The 17,489-nt window shown below is 48.6% G+C and overlaps 6 protein-coding genes across 6 annotated transcripts; 4 read left to right on the top strand and 2 right to left on the bottom strand.

The window, feature by feature from the left end:
* Window positions 1-53: 53 nt before the first annotated feature.
* N7455_007311 (uncharacterized protein) lies at window positions 54-2,213 on the top strand (the record flags this gene model as incomplete). The annotated part of the gene is made up of 2 exons (XM_065605593.1): window positions 54-1,919; window positions 1,968-2,213. 2 exons carry the CDS (start codon window positions 54-56, stop codon window positions 2,211-2,213), a joined length of 2,112 nt encoding a protein of 703 aa, XP_065461447.1.
* Window positions 2,214-2,613: 400 nt separating this feature from the next.
* On the top strand, window positions 2,614-6,573 carry N7455_007310 (hybrid sensor histidine kinase/response regulator; the record flags this gene model as incomplete). The annotated part of the gene is made up of 6 exons (XM_040955955.2): window positions 2,614-2,693; window positions 2,755-3,966; window positions 4,022-4,744; window positions 4,800-5,849; window positions 5,903-6,194; window positions 6,247-6,573. The coding sequence occupies 6 exons, from the start codon at window positions 2,614-2,616 to the stop codon at window positions 6,571-6,573; spliced, it is 3,684 nt and encodes a 1,227-aa protein (XP_040813569.1).
* Window positions 6,574-7,345: 772 nt separating this feature from the next.
* N7455_007309 (class I SAM-dependent DNA methyltransferase) lies at window positions 7,346-8,029 on the bottom strand (the record flags this gene model as incomplete). The annotated part of the gene is made up of 1 exon (XM_040955963.2): window positions 7,346-8,029. One exon carries the CDS (start codon window positions 8,027-8,029, stop codon window positions 7,346-7,348), a length of 684 nt encoding a protein of 227 aa, XP_040813594.1.
* A 2,228-nt stretch (window positions 8,030-10,257) lies between these two features.
* N7455_007308 (uncharacterized protein) lies at window positions 10,258-10,710 on the top strand (the record flags this gene model as incomplete). The annotated part of the gene is made up of 1 exon (XM_040956064.2): window positions 10,258-10,710. One exon carries the CDS (start codon window positions 10,258-10,260, stop codon window positions 10,708-10,710), a length of 453 nt encoding a protein of 150 aa, XP_040813413.2.
* A 1,067-nt stretch (window positions 10,711-11,777) lies between these two features.
* Window positions 11,778-12,968, top strand: N7455_007307 (uncharacterized protein; the record flags this gene model as incomplete). Its single annotated transcript, XM_040956146.2, has 1 exon — window positions 11,778-12,968. One exon carries the CDS (start codon window positions 11,778-11,780, stop codon window positions 12,966-12,968), a length of 1,191 nt encoding a protein of 396 aa, XP_040813549.2.
* A 1,724-nt stretch (window positions 12,969-14,692) lies between these two features.
* On the bottom strand, window positions 14,693-15,247 carry N7455_007306 (uncharacterized protein; the record flags this gene model as incomplete). The annotated part of the gene is made up of 1 exon (XM_065605592.1): window positions 14,693-15,247. One exon carries the CDS (start codon window positions 15,245-15,247, stop codon window positions 14,693-14,695), a length of 555 nt encoding a protein of 184 aa, XP_065461446.1.
* Between the last annotated feature and the right edge of the window lie 2,242 nt (window positions 15,248-17,489).

Genomic DNA, 17,489 nt, shown 5'->3' with positions numbered 1-17,489 from the left:
CTCAACGTATAATACTTCCCAACTTCCTCCATGTAGAGCGCAATAGAACCTCCATGTTTCACAAGTTCTCTGCTGTCCCTGCAAAGGCAGACAGGCAAACGGAAGGCTCCGGATCGGCTCGGGCCCGCAGCAAGAAGAAGAACAACAACAACAACGTTAGCGACACAGACCCCAACCCTAGCCAGGCCAAGCGGCAAAAGGCCGCCAGAGAATGTGACCGCTGCCGCCTGCTTCGCATCAAGTGTTATGGGCAGAAGCCCTGCGTACAGTGCGTCAGTATCAAGGCAAAGTGCGTCGTGTCATACGCCCCTCTACGCTCTACTCGGACCAAGAACATTGACACCGGCCACGCACCATCGGAGTTGTCGACAGTAACTTTCCCAATATTGCCATCACCCTCGCCTACTTACGCTGGATGCCGCGACAGCAGCCATACCGCTAACCCTAGCCCGGTCAGCCCAATTGTCCCTCCCGCTCGCGTAAGCATGGATACTGAGACAAGAACCCCCAAGAATGCCGCTGCAAAGGAATTCTTCAATATTGCTCATGTCCAAGGCTTCTTCGCCAGCGGGCAGCCGGCCTTCTCGCATAGCTCAGCCCTTGGAGGGTGTCTCTTTCCCCAGCTCCCACATCCAACCCTTCCCTCGGGAGAATGCGCTCTTGCGTCGAACGAGCTTCTCAAAAGCCAGCGGAGCTACTATCTTCGGGTTTTCTGGGAAGTTTGCCACCCGATTCTGCCGATCATGAGCAAGACAGAATTCGCCGAGCTCGGCGCACTGCCGCCATCGACTATTCAGGGTGAGTATTCGGCTGGGAACGCCCTGGTCGATTCCATGATCGCTTTGGGCATACAGCATACCCATGTCACTGGCCTTACTGGGCGGGTATTGGGTCTCCAGAAGTCACCCTCCCGGCGGAACTACCACGCAGGTCTTCCAACGAAAGCCACCTGGCCCGGCTTTGAATACTTCCATCGATGTCGTGAATGCATGAGGACCAATACAGAGGTGACCCTGGATGCCCTACGATGCCAAGTTCTCATGGTCCTTTACCCTGTGAAGGGCAACGCTTCTCGCGACGCATACAATCTGCTCGGCATCACTGTCCGCAAGGCCTACATTGCCAAACTCCATCGACCGCAATTGAGCCATCTGCCCGAGGCCGGGAAAACTGCTCGCATGCAGCTGTGGTGGATAATTTTCTCCCTGGATCTCCAGTGCTCGCTGCAGCTCGAGATGCCCCCCGCCAGCCAAAAGAGCCTTGTCAAATGCCCCTTTCCTGACAAGGACGCTCTCGCCAGCTACGTTTCCTCCCCATGTGAGGATGGCATGAATGTATACGCGTTCTCGACCCATTTGGTCAATATTGCCATCATTGTGACTGACATTGGCGCATGCATCTCGACTGCGGAGGTCTTGGACGACGACAACAGCAACAGCCCGGTGGCCCTCAAACATCATGCCCTCAACCTTTCGTCCGCTCTTCAAAACCTCGAGGTATGGCGCGACCAGCTACCTTCAGAGCTACTCTTGAGCAGGTGTGGGAACGGCTCCGGCAATTGTGAGATGCTCGACTTTGATCGCACCTTGACCCTGCCCAACTGGCTACAGCGGCAAGCAGTGCTCTTACGGCTTCACTACCACAACGCATACACGTTGATTCAACGTCCCTTCATCCGTCTCCGCTACGCCCATTCCAATGGCACTAGCAGCATAGTCAACCCACCCGGCTCCCAGCAGCCGCACGTGGAGCTGCACATCGCTAGCGCCCTCTACCACGCAACCATTATCGTCGACACGGTCTTCACCATCTGCTCCAGGTCGGACGTCTTCTACGGCTGGTCAGAGGTCATCCAGCCGCTATGGAACGCGACGTTGACAATTGTGGGCTACGTCTCCACCAACTCGCTCAGCTCCGAGGTACCGCGGGCGCTCGACTCCCTCACGTGCGCCCAGGATGTTTTCTAGCTCTTCTCCCACACCTGCCCGACCGCGCTCTCTGCAAAGGGAATTGTCAAATCGCTTGTCGACAGCCTGCAGAACATTAAGTCCCAGGGCGCGTGCGCAGTTGCGAATGGTGATCCGATGGGCTGGGAACTGTTCGCCTCGTCGCTCGAGGATCAGCAGCCGGCCCCGGTCGGCCTTGAGACTACCCCATTGTCCAACAATCTTTATGATAACGTGTCCTTCCCACCCTTTATGTCTGCAGCATAAAGAGTTGTGTACGGAATTAATAAGGCGGAGAGAAAAGCGGTAAATTAAATTGCCAATAGGACCAACCTTGGAAAGTCGGATGTGGACCTCCCGAGGTCGGTAACGGTCGGCTTCCCGCCCCAACCAATCGCTTCGTACTCGCGAATAGTCTGGGCCTCAACCTTGAAGGACATATCTTTTCCTCGGCAGTTGTGACCCCAATAATATTTGGAACTGCCAATGAACACAGTCCATAATCAAAATAGTGGGGAGTTTCGATGCATGGCGGGTTTTAGAGATTTTTAGCACTGCACGTGCAATCCACCCGCCCGCGGGGAATTCGTGTCTCAGATTTAGCAATTCTTCCTTTTCAAGACTTGCTGCTGAGTGACTAGTAGTCAGGTATGAGCCGATGACTACTATGACTTCTGTAGGCGTACGCGCCTTTCATCCAACATCGGAGGACGACCCGGAGCGCGAGCGGATCCGCGATTTATCGAGGTTTGTGGCGTTCGGCCTGTATGCCTGTCCCACTGATCACCACTGATCATTGCCACAATAGATATTACTGCACAGTGACTCGAGCATTCCCAGCACCCGATGCGATAACTTCGGAGGAGGAAAAGACGCCCGCTGCACCAACGGGAGATGAGCAGCCCACAGGTTGCGAGCTAGCAAAGGACATTACCCTCAACGCACTCGCCCAGCTCGGCGTGCTCCGCTTCGACGCCAATCGCTGCTTTGTGTCCATAATTGACGGCGAAACCCAACATATTATTGCCGAAACGACAAAATCAGTGTCGCTAAGAGATAAGAACCGCCACAAACCGGGAGATGGGATCTATCTCGGAGCACGGTCGCTCGACCTGATCTGGGGCGTATGTCCCCACACTGTCAGCTTGTTCACAGGCCGCGCGACCAACGATATCGATACCAGCAATATAACCGCCAATCGCACGCGCTATATTATCCGAGATTTCACACTGGATGATTGCTTTAAGGACCGACCTTATGTTCGAGAATGGCCGCACATGCGCTTCTACGCAGAGGTGCCTTTATTCAGCGCATCTGGATACGTTTTGGGCTCTTATTGCATCGTCGACGACAAACCAAGGACGGAGTTTGGGGATGACCAGGTCAATGACCTCCAGGAAGTGGCGGATGCCATCGGACTGCATTTGGAGAATGTGCGAATGAGCCAGGCCCATATTCGGACTGAAAAATTGGTCAAGGGCTTGACGAATTTTGTTAAAGAACATGCAGACTTTGATCCTAAAGAGGTCTCTAATCATGGCCGTCTTCAGTCTAGTGTCCACGCAGCGAATCTCCCACATGAATCTGCCACCACTAATGTGGACGCCGATGACTCCGATACTACCCCAGTTCTTGATGTGCCATTGAGGCATGCTGTTCCATGTGTTTCTCCCGAATCTGCACAATCGTCTTCCTCAACCGTTGCGGGGGAGGAATCCGTGTTCTTCTTGCAGGACCAACGCTCCACGACCGAGCCTTCGTCTCTCGACTCGGGTTTCTCAGATCGACCAGCCGCGCTAAGCCCCGGCGAAGAAAAGTCGATGCGCGAAGTATTGAAGCCAGGAGACACCGGTCCACTTCCGGGTGTTGATCAAGACTTTTCGCAGTTATCATTGACGGAGAGCACGCCCATATACGAACGCATTGCATCGATCTATTCGCGTGCAAGTGCGCTGCTGCGGGATTCTATGGACTTGGACGGAGTTGCATTTCTCGATGCCTGTCCAACCGATTTTGCCTTGTGAGTACGTCGCCCTTGCTGTCGAGTGGTATTTATTAACATTTCTTTTCGTCAGTGTACCCGAAGAATCAGAAATTTGGGATCCATCAGCAGCCGCAGATCCCGGGTTCCCGGCTGCTCCACTGCCTACCCCTCTCGGGCTTGCTCGGGCTGTGTCGCATGAGTTCGATCTTCCATGCGATATTTTGAGTTGTGCGCTAAAGTCACCATCTAAAGGCAATGATGGTCCACGCAACCAACCTAGCATACCACAGGGATTGCTCCATCAAATGCTCAAGTCCTTTCCTCAAGGCCATTTCCTAAGTCTAGAGGAGGCTGTCGATGAGGATAAGTATACCTCAAATGATGACACCAGAGCCGTTGATTCTCAACTTGATCCCGACACTCAAACTTGTGCAAAACATCTTGCGCGGTGTCTTCCCAGTGCTAAATCTGCCTTGTTTCTTCCTTTATGGGATTGGAATAAGTCGCGTTGGCTTTCTGGGGTTCTGGTATGGACGACAAGCAGTTTCCGCGCGCTTGGGCTCGAGGAGTTACACTATTTCAAGGTTTTTGGTGATTCTTTGATTTCTGAAGTTTCTCGAATTCATTGGGCAACTACGGAGAGATCAAAATTCGATTTCATATCCTCTGTCAGCCACGAGCTTCGTTCACCACTGCACGGGATACTGGCGAGTGCTGAATTGTTACATGCCAGTTCTCTTAGCCCACCACAAGAAGAGATGGTGATGATGATCGAAAAGTCTGGATTGACATTACTGGATACAACGAATCACATGTGAGTCCACCCGAGTAGACCTTTTTGGATGTAAAATTGACCTAACACATTCTAGGTTGGAATTCTGCAAGGTCAACAACTTGAGACATACGGACAGGCTAAATGAAATGATCTCAGAAAATGACTCGGCCAATCTTGTTTCCGATTTTGATATTAGCCATTTGGTGGAAGAGGTTGCAGACATATTATACACCGGCCAGCGAGCACCTGAACAGGTGAACCAGCTCGCTCAAAGGATGTCATCGACCAAGGAAGCAGGCGATTCAATCACCAAGGATTTCAGGACACAAAACCAAATGTCTGTTGTCATACGAGTCGACCAAACAGACACTTGGATGATTCGGTCACTTGCAGGTGCCTGGAGAAGAATCGTGATGAATCTTCTCGGCAATGCGATGAAGTGGACTACAGCCGGGTTCATCGAAATAGCGCTATCAAAGGCCAGGGACCGATCGGACTCACATTCGCCCCTTGTTCACCTCGCCATCACTGATACTGGCCGTGGAATCGCTCCCGATTTCATCAAACACAAGCTGTTCGCCCCGTTTTCTCAAGAAGACCCGCTGTCTGAGGGTGTCGGACTGGGCCTGAGCACGGTGCAGCAATTGGTCATGTCACTCGGGGGGCATGTCAACGTGAGGAGCGAAATAGGCATTGGGACTCAGGCTGATGTCTATATCCCGGTTCAATATCTACCGGCTAGTCTTGATCCGGAGCATAGCCCGGCACCGACAACTACCCAGCCAGGAACCACCCCAATGCATGCGTGTCTGGTAGGCTTTAATGGTTATCCTGCCCTCACGGAGACGCCCACTGGCATTCTTACTGTCGAAGGCAAGCGGAATCTTTCCATTCAGAGTGCACTCGCAAACATCTTCATGACAAAGTTGAAGTGGAATATCTCTCTGGCTGGCTCCATCGAGAAGGCTCGCGGCCAAGTCATTGTCATTGAGGAACAACTCCTCAGACAAACTATGGATGAAAATGATCAACTTGTTTCCGAAATGGCGGCTCAGAATGGGTTTGACTTCTTCATCGTGCTAAGCGGCAATGTCCCAATAATACTCGACAGCCTTTCCGTCAACATCATCCGCGTTGCCCAACCGTAAGTTGCAATCTGTTGACCCCCTTGGGTAATAAAACTAATTCTCTTTGCAGATTCGGACCGCAGAAAATTTACAAGGCCGTTGAAAAGATTATGAAGTGGCGCGAAATCCAAATACAACGTGCATCCCCTGCGCCCGACGCTACTTTCCCGCTCATGTCTCCACAGACACAAACAGAAAGCAGTTCAGACTCGCGATCGGATCTTCATGATAGAGCGGCGTCCGAGTATCTAAATCAAGCAGTGAGCTCACCGGGAGGATCAAACAGCTCCACACCCCGACCATGCAGCAAGCAAGCCGCGGCCCATGTTCTCATTGTGGACGACAATGAAATCAATGTCAAGGTACTGTCCCGTGCCTCTCCCCAGATCGGAGCACTACTAAAACAAATTCTAGATTATGGCCACTTTCATGCAAAAAATAAACTGCAGCTACGACACAGCCCATAACGGCCTCGTCGCACTGGAGAAATACAAATCCTCCAACTTTTACTACGACTTCGTCCTGATGGACATCTCAATGCCAGTGATGGACGGCCTCGTCTCAACGACCAAAATTCGCGAATTCGAACGCGAGCATAACGCCAAACCATCGTGTATCATGGCTGTCACTGGAGTTTCCTCCGCTGGTTTCCAGCACCAAGCTATTACAGCTGGTATCGATAACTACCTCATTAAACCCCTCTCTCTTCGCGCGCTCAAGACTCTTATGAACATTGCATGATACCATCTATTTGAATTTAGGCTGTGCGGTCTTTGGCCCTTATCACACAGCGAGGTGTTGGTTGGGTTTTCTTCGGTCTGTTGAGTGTATATGAAATGAATAAACCATGAATATTACACTTTGTCTCTCGGTTCCACTATATATTTTCACGGGGTTTTTCTCAAGTTGCTTCGGGGCTCAAGGGATCGCCCAAATGTATAACGTCAGTTTGATGAATGTGAGACACGCCAAGGATCCCCGATCCCCGGATTTCACAAATACGATGATCCCTGTAGTGCCGAGTGCGAATCATATGTCGCGGGTCTCTCTGCTCCGTCTTGTCCATGTCAATTACCCCGCATCCCTTGTTGATCATGCAGGTTCTGTATGTTGTACGTTGTTGAGAAAGGCTCAAAATGAACTACATACCAGCCGCCTGCCGCTTCAACAGCGGATTTATGAAGCCGGATAAAATCGGATGTATAAAGGAAAGCGGATGCATAGAGGGGAGTATAAACGTTGTATTCCAGCGAGGATTCCCCCGAATCTCACAATATAATCTCATTTAGTTTGTTGGGATTTATTAATTTAAATATGTTCTAAGAATGACAAGCTTGCTTCCACAGAGCTAAAAGTCGAGTACATCTGGAGCCGATCGCAGTGTTGCATTGGATCTGGGTGTTGAAATCCCATCTTTGTATGTCGCATTGGAGGAGTTGAAGGCCAATCAATTTGTGTTGCAAGGGCTGTGAGTCGCTCGGGCTTTGCGTCGTGATTGGCATGGTGGTCTCGTTCAGTCTCGATCGATCTTCTCTAGAATGAGCAACACAGCCTTGTCGCCGTGTCCCTTTACATAATCTATAAGTTCCTCAGTGACAACCTTCACCGAGCCCTCCGCCACCAACTTCTCAACCTCAGCCTGGAATCCTCCAGGCACCCAAATCTCTTGCAGAATCGTTGAAACAACAACACCCTTATTCTTAGCAACCCGCACAAGTTCTCGCAAAGCAGGGTCCGGCCCAACATGGCCAAGAGTGAAAGTCCCCACACAGGATACGAGATCGTATGTTCCATCTGCCTTGTCGATCGGTCTGTTCATGTCTGCCACTGTGAGATCTCGATAAATGCCAGTCTTCTTTGCGACAGAAAGCATGGCAGGAGATAGATCGATGCCGTCGATTGCTTTGGCCTTGGCCATTGACAGAGCCACTCCCACCAGTCCGGTTCCACAACCGGCATCCAGTATCACGCTGTTTGTGGCGCCGTTTGAGAGTCCGTATTTGATGGCGGCTTGAGCGACAAGCACGGGAGCAACGTAATTTTGAGCACTGTCTCCAACTTCATCGTCGTACGAGGCTGCCCATTTCTCGTATAGAGCCATGCAATCTTCGGTGCTGCCGCTGGCACGGGCCTGACTGAGGTAGAGTTCGCTAGACGAGCTTGAGGCCTTGGCCTGGATTGGAGTTGGGGCCAACATTGTGAAAGATTGAGGTGGGTTGCTGAAAAGGGGAGTTTGGTGAATGGTCTAGGAGGTTGGGGTATTGCTATTTTTTTGTCGAGGATGGTTGGTAATTTCTGGCCTAAGAAGTTAGAATTGAGTGAATAGTCTGTTTCCAACACTGTGCCAACGCCCTTCTTATAGGAGTTGCGAGCTGTATGGCATTGCGGATATAGCTTGGACATAGCCCCGGGTTTATGGCGTGATGCGGGGTTATTAGCGAATGCGCCCGAAAGAGTGACGTTGCGTCGATCGATGATGTCGGTGGAATATAGTTTCAGGTGTGTTGAGCCTGGGCCTGGGCACGATGCATGTTCCTGCGCTAGGTATGTACCCCTCTAAGCTGTTGCCTGGCCCCCAAGGGAATGAAAACACGTTCGTTTTATTCAATTCATCCCGCAGAATGAAGGCACGAAACCTGATTATTGAACCAGCGAGCATCGTGTCGACTTGAAGCTTTGCCTTGATGTACGGAAAGACTAGAAAATCAATTGAGTAATTATGTGTCTCACGGACCTTGTTTTCTCTTTGGAACACACTTTCCCGCCAGTCAGCCGATGCCAAGGAGACTGTTGCTTGGCCAATCATCCGATCTGGTCTGAACATGCTACCTGTTCTCATCCAGATATCCCCCCGTCAATCAAGATTAGATTGACGTGGAGGGGCCCCACCGGGTGTCCCACTAAAGTGGCGATCTATTTCCCAGATAGGTTTCGCTCCATCTTAGCCTGAATCTACTCCAAGGTCCAGTCCGGAGAAATGGGGCACCTAGCCGAAGAGTGATCAACCTCATTCATTTTGTCCGTGCTCTTTACCTGCACCCGATGCATCATTCCCTAATGGTGATTGGATATTGCGTTTTCCAGTAGGTTCCGAGGCCAGAATTGCATCCCGTTCAACCCAATAGAAATGAGTACCAGATGCGAAGTGGGAGTGAGAAAAATAATTTGCCGCGGTAGCCAGCGAAGATTCATTGATGGTCAGTGACGGTTCCATTCTGTCGGACTCCGCAGGACCTATTTGTGCATGTGCAGAACGCGTAGGTATGGTTGTTTTCTTTGTGACCTGATTTTAAGGCTTCGTGCTACCTTCTCTTTCGGGAACCTAGCTTTCTCTTTATCCCTCATGGGAGTCTGGATGGAGGTGGTACTCAACATTGTTTATGTATCTACGCTGTAAATACCGGTATGTCAGATCTTATGACTGGATATTGAATAGAGGTACTTGAAGACCAGCAAGCTTTCAGGCAGAAAAGCACAGAACAATCGACAAATGATTGGTGTGGTGGGCAGTAAATGGAGGCAATGGGCTTACAAAATAAGTAACAAAGGTATCGTGATCGATGCCTTACATGTCAGGCCACCAAGGGATTACAATAGGTTGCTCTTTCCACAAGCAATTATCTTCTCCAACAAATACTTCTAGTTCCTCAAATATTTTGCCCATGAGACGCCATCTCATCGCGAGACACCATACAACTACACTGATAGAGGACGAATCTATGTTGAGTGCCATAGGGATTCTATTCCTCCGAGCCCTTCGTCTAATTTCATCGCATTCATATGAACTTCGATATGACAGCATCGAAGGTATTACCGCTTATCTATGTATCCTGTCACTAGTACCATCTCTGACGTCTTCTGTAGGGGCATTCGGAGACCACCTTACGGATGTCTTCATGTAATCGACAACAACGAGGACTTGATGGACCCGAATGATCCGAGCTACGACGACCTCGCGAGGAAGCACAAAATACTTAGAGAGGACAGTCCCATCAGTCAAATTCTACCCTCGCTACAGCGAATATACGGGGCAAGTTTGGAAATGCCTCGAATTTTCTTGCCGCCCTGTCCCAAATCCTTAGCGATCTTCGATCACCACTGTTGCCGTTTTCATATCCTCTTCCAGTTCATAACTCGAAGGTACAAGTGGGAAACGAGAAAGGTCAAAATCGTTTCGCACCTCTACAACATTTTCGAAATTATCACAGGTTCTTCCATCCAATCCCATCCTAAATCATGGCGCCAAGGCTCTGATACCCAATTCACAGGCTTCTTCAAGCCAACTCCAAAATTGCCTAAGGAGTCCACAGTTCTAAGGATCTCCAGAAAAAGTTGGAAAGCCAGGGGAAAGAGCTTGAAGAAGCTCAAAAAGCAATCATCAAATATGAGCGGACGTTCGATGCTTATACCATTGACGTGCGGTCAATGGTGCTTGACAAATGGGCTGGGAGGCCGATCAGCCACACAAGGAGATCTCAGCGGAACGCTGCCGCGCATGGAGGATGTATTCTGGCCGACTACGATGTGATCCTCTACGAGGCTGGGCAGCAAAGCTCGAGGGTGGACCGGTGGAAGCCGGCCTTCGAATCACTCTACGGTGTGTCCTGGGACTTTTTGAATGCCCGCGGAGGGCTATATTCAGCTAGCAAAGAGCTGGTTCGAATCTTCGATTATCTTGCGAACACTCGATCGCTTGAGAAGTGGGAGGACTGGAAAATCCAGTCTAACCCGAACACGTCTACCAAGAAGTTCAAAGATCGCGCCGAAATCGTCGCAACCTGTGGCAGCTGGATCGCGAAGTGGGTTGGTGAAGCCATGGACACCAACCCAACAAAACGTCAGATGGAGAGACTCCGAAAGCTCCCTGACCAGGCGTAGAGGCGCCACTGTCGCCTCCACCCCCCACCTCCTTAACACAAGAGCCATCTCTCTACGCCTCACCGTCACCGTCACCGTCACCTCCCCCCTCCTCCCCTCTCCCTAATACAAGAAGCCTCCCGCTGCTGCTCGCCGTTTTCTCTTTCTTAATCACGCGGATAGGATTGTTGGTTGGTAGACAATTCGAGCCGGCAATAGGATCTAAACCCGTGGCTCCTAGTTTTCAGAAAAACATGCCTCACTGTTCTCCTGTCCTGACTAGGAGCATGCCGGTACCTTACCTCACTCCCTCTCTTATACCCATCATTACGGGGGTGACAAGGGTGAGACGCTGGGTGAGAAGCGGGTGAGAATTACCCTAGGTAGCGTAACACTCGCACTGAACTCCTCAAGTGATATGGAGCACGATGTAGTATAGCATAGGTAGTTTAATCAGAATTTGTCATGACCGAATTGTGGCTACCTGTGTGAGGCCCACATAACTTCAGATGACTATGTAGCAATAGAGAGTTCCCTTATAGATCGGCAATTGCTGTACTGGGAAAATAGCAGGCAAATTAAACAAGTGGCATCATTGGATTGCATCCTTGCTACAGCTACATTGGAAATTCCCTTTCTAGGCCGCTGATCCTGCCGAATAGAGACAATATTTAAGGGTGCATTCATTAATCTCGACCCCTTTTGTCCGGTTATTTCGGCAATCCCCGACTCCTTGCAGGAGATCTATCAGATCGACATTTTATACTTACCAACTTGGGACCCTATCTAGATTGTAATGTTATAGATCGGTTCAGCTGAGCATCGCCGGAATGCTACATATCCGTGATCTACATACTATATCTAGATATGTAAGTCATGTCTCGGCAAGGCACAATCTTGCAAGGATTTTAGGTCCCACTAGAGGATCTTTCAGCTCTACTCTTTACGCCAACGACTTGGTCTCTAGTGAAATCACTGCGAGATATGACGTTAAACATTACCTACTGAGCATATAAAATGGGGACCATCTCACCAATGTGTGAAAGCATCAACATCAAGCAAAAACCGCTAAGCAGGCAAGTTCAAATATGCTGTCCCGTACTTTCAGGTCGGTCATGATCGCGCTGGCCTTCGGCGCTGCCACCGCGTCGGCACAGGACCTCGACGATCCGATCCCAATCCGTCGCCTTACCGAGTATCAGATGCCACCCGCCACTCAGACGCATGAGTTTGCTCGCGTGCCGGACACCAATATTGTGTTGCTGTCGCAAATGTCTAACAGCAACCTTGTCAAGATCGAGCTGGATCCAACCACTGAGGAGTTCGTTGCTCTTCACTCGTTCCCCATGGGAAAGGACAGTGGTTCGGGCCTACACGGCGTGTGGCCATCGACTGTGTATCCCGGCATGATGTGGCTGTCGCTGCAGCTCGAGAACAAGCTGCTTCTCGTGGACCCCGGCAATGAGTCCTGGACTGAGCCAACCATCCTACAGACGATTGATATCCCGGCGCCGGGAAACGGCCCTCATTGCGTGTTTGAAATTGGCAACCGCGTCTGGGCCGGCCTCAAGGAGGCATCTAAGCAAACAGACAAATACTACGTGTACTCGGCCGATGTCTCCGATCCCACGGACTACACATTGTACGAGTGTCTCAGCAGCCCTGTATTTATCAAGGAGGAGCCTACCACCGGCTTGATCTACGTCACGCAAGACTATGACTCGTCTATCATGCGCATCGATGTCTCCACCGGCGAGACAGAGCAGCTGCCAATCCCGCCCAGCGTCGGCAACACTGCTGTCGGAATGACCACCGCCTACGGTGCCATGAGTGGTGTGTGGTTCACTCTCGCTGGGAATGCCACTGGCGGCACCGGCACCTTTGGTCATATTGGATCCGATGGCGAGATGAAGTTCTTCCAGCTCCAGAACCCGCTTGGCGCCAATTCAGGTCTACTCCATATTGCTGACGCGACGACCGAGGATGGTGGCCCGGCCTTTTGGATTTTGTCAACGTCGCTGCTCAGCGATCACTCGCCTGATGCCCTGATTCATGTGACTTTTGACGCCGACGCCACATCCATTGTCGGTGAGGAGTATACTTTTATGCTCACTCAGAACTCCAAGGTGCACCGCGTCGTGCCCTTGGAGTCCACGGTTTTGGTGTCCGAGCTCAGCACCTTTACTCTTGCCCAACTTAGCTACAGCAACACCGTTGCCGGGGAGTGGCGGACAGATGAGTCTGTCAATGGCAGCGCGGTTAAAGCGGAGTCTGGGTGAAGAGGAATCTTTTGGTGGGAAGCCTATAGATAGATATCTATTGGGGTCATAGGTGCATAGATACATTACTTAATTGCGAATCTGATCATATATTATGCGGTTGAAGTCTTGCGGATTTAAATGGTTTATTGGCAAAAGGATTTACAACTACATATTGAAGATGAGAACGCTCTAGATAGTATGCTATTCGGCATACAGGTCGATTCAGCACACATAACTCAGCGTTATACCCACCAAGACATGCAAAGAGGACTCGGGCGCTCCAAGAAGTGAGTTCAGAGAGGTATAGGAGTGTGTATTCTCAATATGTATCTACTTGTAACCACTATACATCAACGCTTACAACATGAAGCTGCATAAGGCCAGTGCGTAATGAGGATACGGTCCCCCACTACAATATGTAGAATATATTATATGTGGTAAATAAATTCAAATAAAATTATAGCAGAGTGAGAAAAGAGCCTTACAGGTTGTATTATATATTTTTTTCTTAGGATAGGCATAGTCATAGAATAAGTTGGCCCTTATTACCCCATAGGTGAGAATTGTCACCCCGTTCTCACCCTTCTCCTCAGGCCCAGACTTCTCACCCATATTACGTACACTCCCTCGAGTGCTGCTTAGCTGCTGAGGGGCAGAGACAGCCAATATATAGACAGGGTAAAAATAAAAACATACAACAGTGAGGATTCGCTGGTGGTCACCCACCCAACTACTAACTCACCGGCGTGTGGCTTAAGTACGGCTGAGCGGACGGGAAGCCCTGTTTTCCACACCCTGTGGTCGTATGTGTTAGGTTATGCGTAGAAGAGAATCATAGAACGCAAATAGTTGGGTTCTGGAAGGGTGAAAAGGCTGAGTGCACTATAGACAGGGCGATAAGCTGAATGGGAATCACCCGCCGTCACCCGACCGCCGCACTGATCTTCTCAGCGGAGCGGCAGTTAACAGTCATTGGATCATAGCTTTCGTTCTGAAACAACGTGTGTGAACCAGGGGGAATCCGATTTCGAATTCAACTGTGCAGTATGTCCTAAATGGGGTGGCACCACTTTCAGTCTCGAAGTATTTCTTGTACTCGATTAAGTAAGCTATCTAGCTTGGAGATGCACAGCGGGCTATTGATTTTCTGGCATCTTTCAGGGATGCATTTTTATACAGATTTTACTAAGACTAAATACTATCATGGTTTTAATAACCCACCAGCAATTCACTGCGTTTTCTATTAGGCGAGCTGACAATTTAGTAAGTATAGTCACTTCATTCCATTTTTTATGTCCTGTTGTCTCCCTTCATTAACGACGAGGAGGGCTTAGTTTAATATCGCAACTATGACTAGACATCACCAACCCGCAAAACCTATAAGCCACCGTAACCCAGCCGCAAATAGGTTTTGAGTCAAGATAGGTAACCCGCAAACCCATGTAGGGCCCTATATGACCGCAACCACAGGAAGACTCGTGACTACATAATTTATGTACTTCTAGGTTGTATTGTTTGGTTTTTCTTTTGAATGCAGATGCATTGTTGCATAATTCAATTATATACTGTAAAATCTCAAATAGTGACACTTATACAAACAGATAATCGTCTACTGGGGCGGAGTAAGGGTTTGAGATTGATAAACTACAAACAAGTACTGCCCCACCACGATTATCAGTACTTTTCATACATATCGAGATTATACATCATGTCAAGGATACACCAAAACTTCACATTATGGGCTAGTATAGATGTTCAGCCTTGAGTAACTCCTGCTGGGTCTGCTTCGCTCTCTCTGCTTTCTTTTGTTCGGCTTCATTATGCTCCTGCTGGGTCCGCTCCGCTCTCTCTGCTTTCTTTTGTTCGGCTTCTTCATGCACCTGCTGGGTCTGTTTCGCTCTCTCCGTTTTCTTTTGTTCGGCTTCATTATGCTCCTGCTGGGTCCGCTTCGCTCTCTCTGATTTCCTCTGTTCAGCCTCATCGGTTTGTTGCGTTATCCTGGCCTGCCTGGCTACTTTCAATGCTTGCGAAACCTCCAGATCTTCTGCCATTCTCGTGATATTCTGTAATCTCCTTTCGAGTGCAACATTCTGTTGCTCAATCATGTGTCGAATATTCATTGTGTTCATTTCATTTGGCGTGAAAAGGATACGAGGAGAATATTCACCCGTGGAAGATCGTGGCTCTTCAAGTGACAGTTGTAAAGATACCTGTGGAATATTATGTCCTTTGATGTCCCAGAGGGTATCAAGAAATCGGTCCAACTTCCACGCACGTTTGTCAATGAAAGTTTCCATGTTTTGAGTAACTTCAAACATACCAAATCACCATATGCATTTTCAAATTTTGTCCCTCCTAGGCGCCTTGATATCGACAATACATTTTGGACCATCTTCGCATATTTAGCAATAGTGATCGCGTTCGCCGGGACCCGGTGCACGGCACAGTGTCGGACTTGACGGATTCCATGTATATTTGCGCAAAAGTCTTCTCTCTCTGTTTCTGATATACCACTCACTTGAACAGCTTTCTTGTGATGGAAACAAAAGTATTCGGTGATTTTTTCCGATAGTCGGCTCAATTCGGCAGCCTCCGGGCAGTGCCAATGGCATTCATCGACCACGTTTGGAGCTGCTATCCGGCATAGCTGATATAAAAAAAACTCAACTTGAGTCTGCCACCGGCAAAGAAGAATATATCTATTTTTGAAACTGCTTTCAGACGGCTTGTATTCCTTGAAATTATTAATATAATAGGAGTTGACAGTTTTCCAATCACCTACTGCGGCTGAATCGTCCAAGCATGGATATTGGTGGGTGTTCGAGGCCATTTCCGGGCAAAGAGGATTGGTGAGAATATGCTAGAGAGTTCATATCTCTGGGTGATACAATCTATATATGTAAGAGACAGTGAAGAACAGATCCAGGGATATATGTAAGAGACAGTGAAGAACAGATCCAGGGATATATGAACGCCACTCCATCCAATATGACGTGAAGACTTTCGAGTTGAAGTTTTGCGATATACAGAAATAGCCAAAAGGTTAGGTTACAGTGGTTCGGCAAAGAAATAACTGAATGTGACTAAAAATAATCAATATCTTGCCTATTTAACTAAAAAAATGCGATCCCCTACGAAGAGGTATAGGGGTCAGGCGTCAAACCCCAGTTGGAGAGGACCTTGGTGCCTTAACGCCTTATTTTAGAACGGCAGAAAAATAACTAACGTATTTCACCACCGAGCTGTGTACACCACCGAGCTGTGCAGTCCGAAACACATAGTAAATGCGGTAAAATATAAGTTGACATCTCAACAACCAACGTCTTTATTTTATTTCATCACTTGCCGATAGCATTCGATTAGTATTTTTAGTATTATATATTAATTCTGAGCAAATCAAAGCCTCGCATTATCACGGTATCGAAAATTATGTCGCTAAAGTCAATAAATATATATATCTCAGTCACTAATTTATTGAACTTCCTAAAACTCTCTAAAGGAGCTAGATATAGCATAAAAAGCATTAGGCTAAAAGGAAACTCCCATATAGACAACTGTTGTTGCGATTATATGTCGTAATTTATCGCTCTTACTATGGTGTTTCGGGCTGCGCAGCTCGGTAGTATACGCAGCTCGGTGGTATACGCAGCTCGGTTGTGAAATACGTTAACTAGTTATAACTAAATAGTTAACTACCTGAATTACTATTACGCATGCCTTAATAATCAAAGTACCTGGCTTCTCCCTGCGTTGTTAGGTAGGGTATATGAAGCCTTTGTACACCATACAAATCAATGCATCCCCATATTCCTGGGTGATTGCAAGTCCAAAAAATGAAGCCTTTTAGGGGTCAAATTAATAATCTGTCGAACTAAGGGGAACTCGTATGACTTAATACCTAGAGCCTAGTATGCAGAGCAAGTGGTAAAATATGTCGACCAGAACAGCCTGCCCCTGAGCGGTCATTTCGCTTAGTTCTTCTTGTATCTACATGATCTACTTGTGGACCCACTTTGCGCATATAACAAGGGTTCCGCCAAGCATGATTTCTGACCTCGGTCAGTAACTATAAGCACACTTAAAATACTATTAAATTAGGTATATTATCCCGGCCCTATTACTATAGTAGGAGAAGCCTAAGTCAAGATTATTATATTCCGATTATCCTAGTAAGCCTAAAGCTTTCCCTGGACCTTAATAATAAAAGTATAAGGGTGAGCCGTAATATCCGACTGTTCGATTGTAAGCAGAATACTCAATCAATTCAGTAGATTTAGAGGTAGACAGATATTACCTGAACGAAAGGTCTTCGGGGACCGGGAGACCGCTCTTATCGCGCAGACAATTTAGCGTTGCGGCCGAGCTTGCAAGAACGGTGCTTGTTCTCTCCTCTTGAAGCACAAAATAGTCTTTGCGAAGAGAAAGGAATATACACTAAATACTATCTTCAAAATATATAGATATGGCCCAGTTTAGACTACTGCTTTGCTGGTGTTAGGATTGATCCCCAAAGCAAGGTTTCCCACGTGTCTCGTTTGC

The sequence above is a fragment of the Penicillium solitum genome (assembly GCF_028829755.1).
Source record: "Penicillium solitum strain IBT 25940 chromosome Unknown utg000004l_segment0_segment0, whole genome shotgun sequence".
NCBI classification, from domain to species: Eukaryota; Fungi; Ascomycota; class Eurotiomycetes; order Eurotiales; family Aspergillaceae; genus Penicillium; species Penicillium solitum.
The sequence above is the reverse complement of the archived record's forward strand: the minus strand, read 5'-3'. Positions and strand labels throughout refer to the sequence as shown.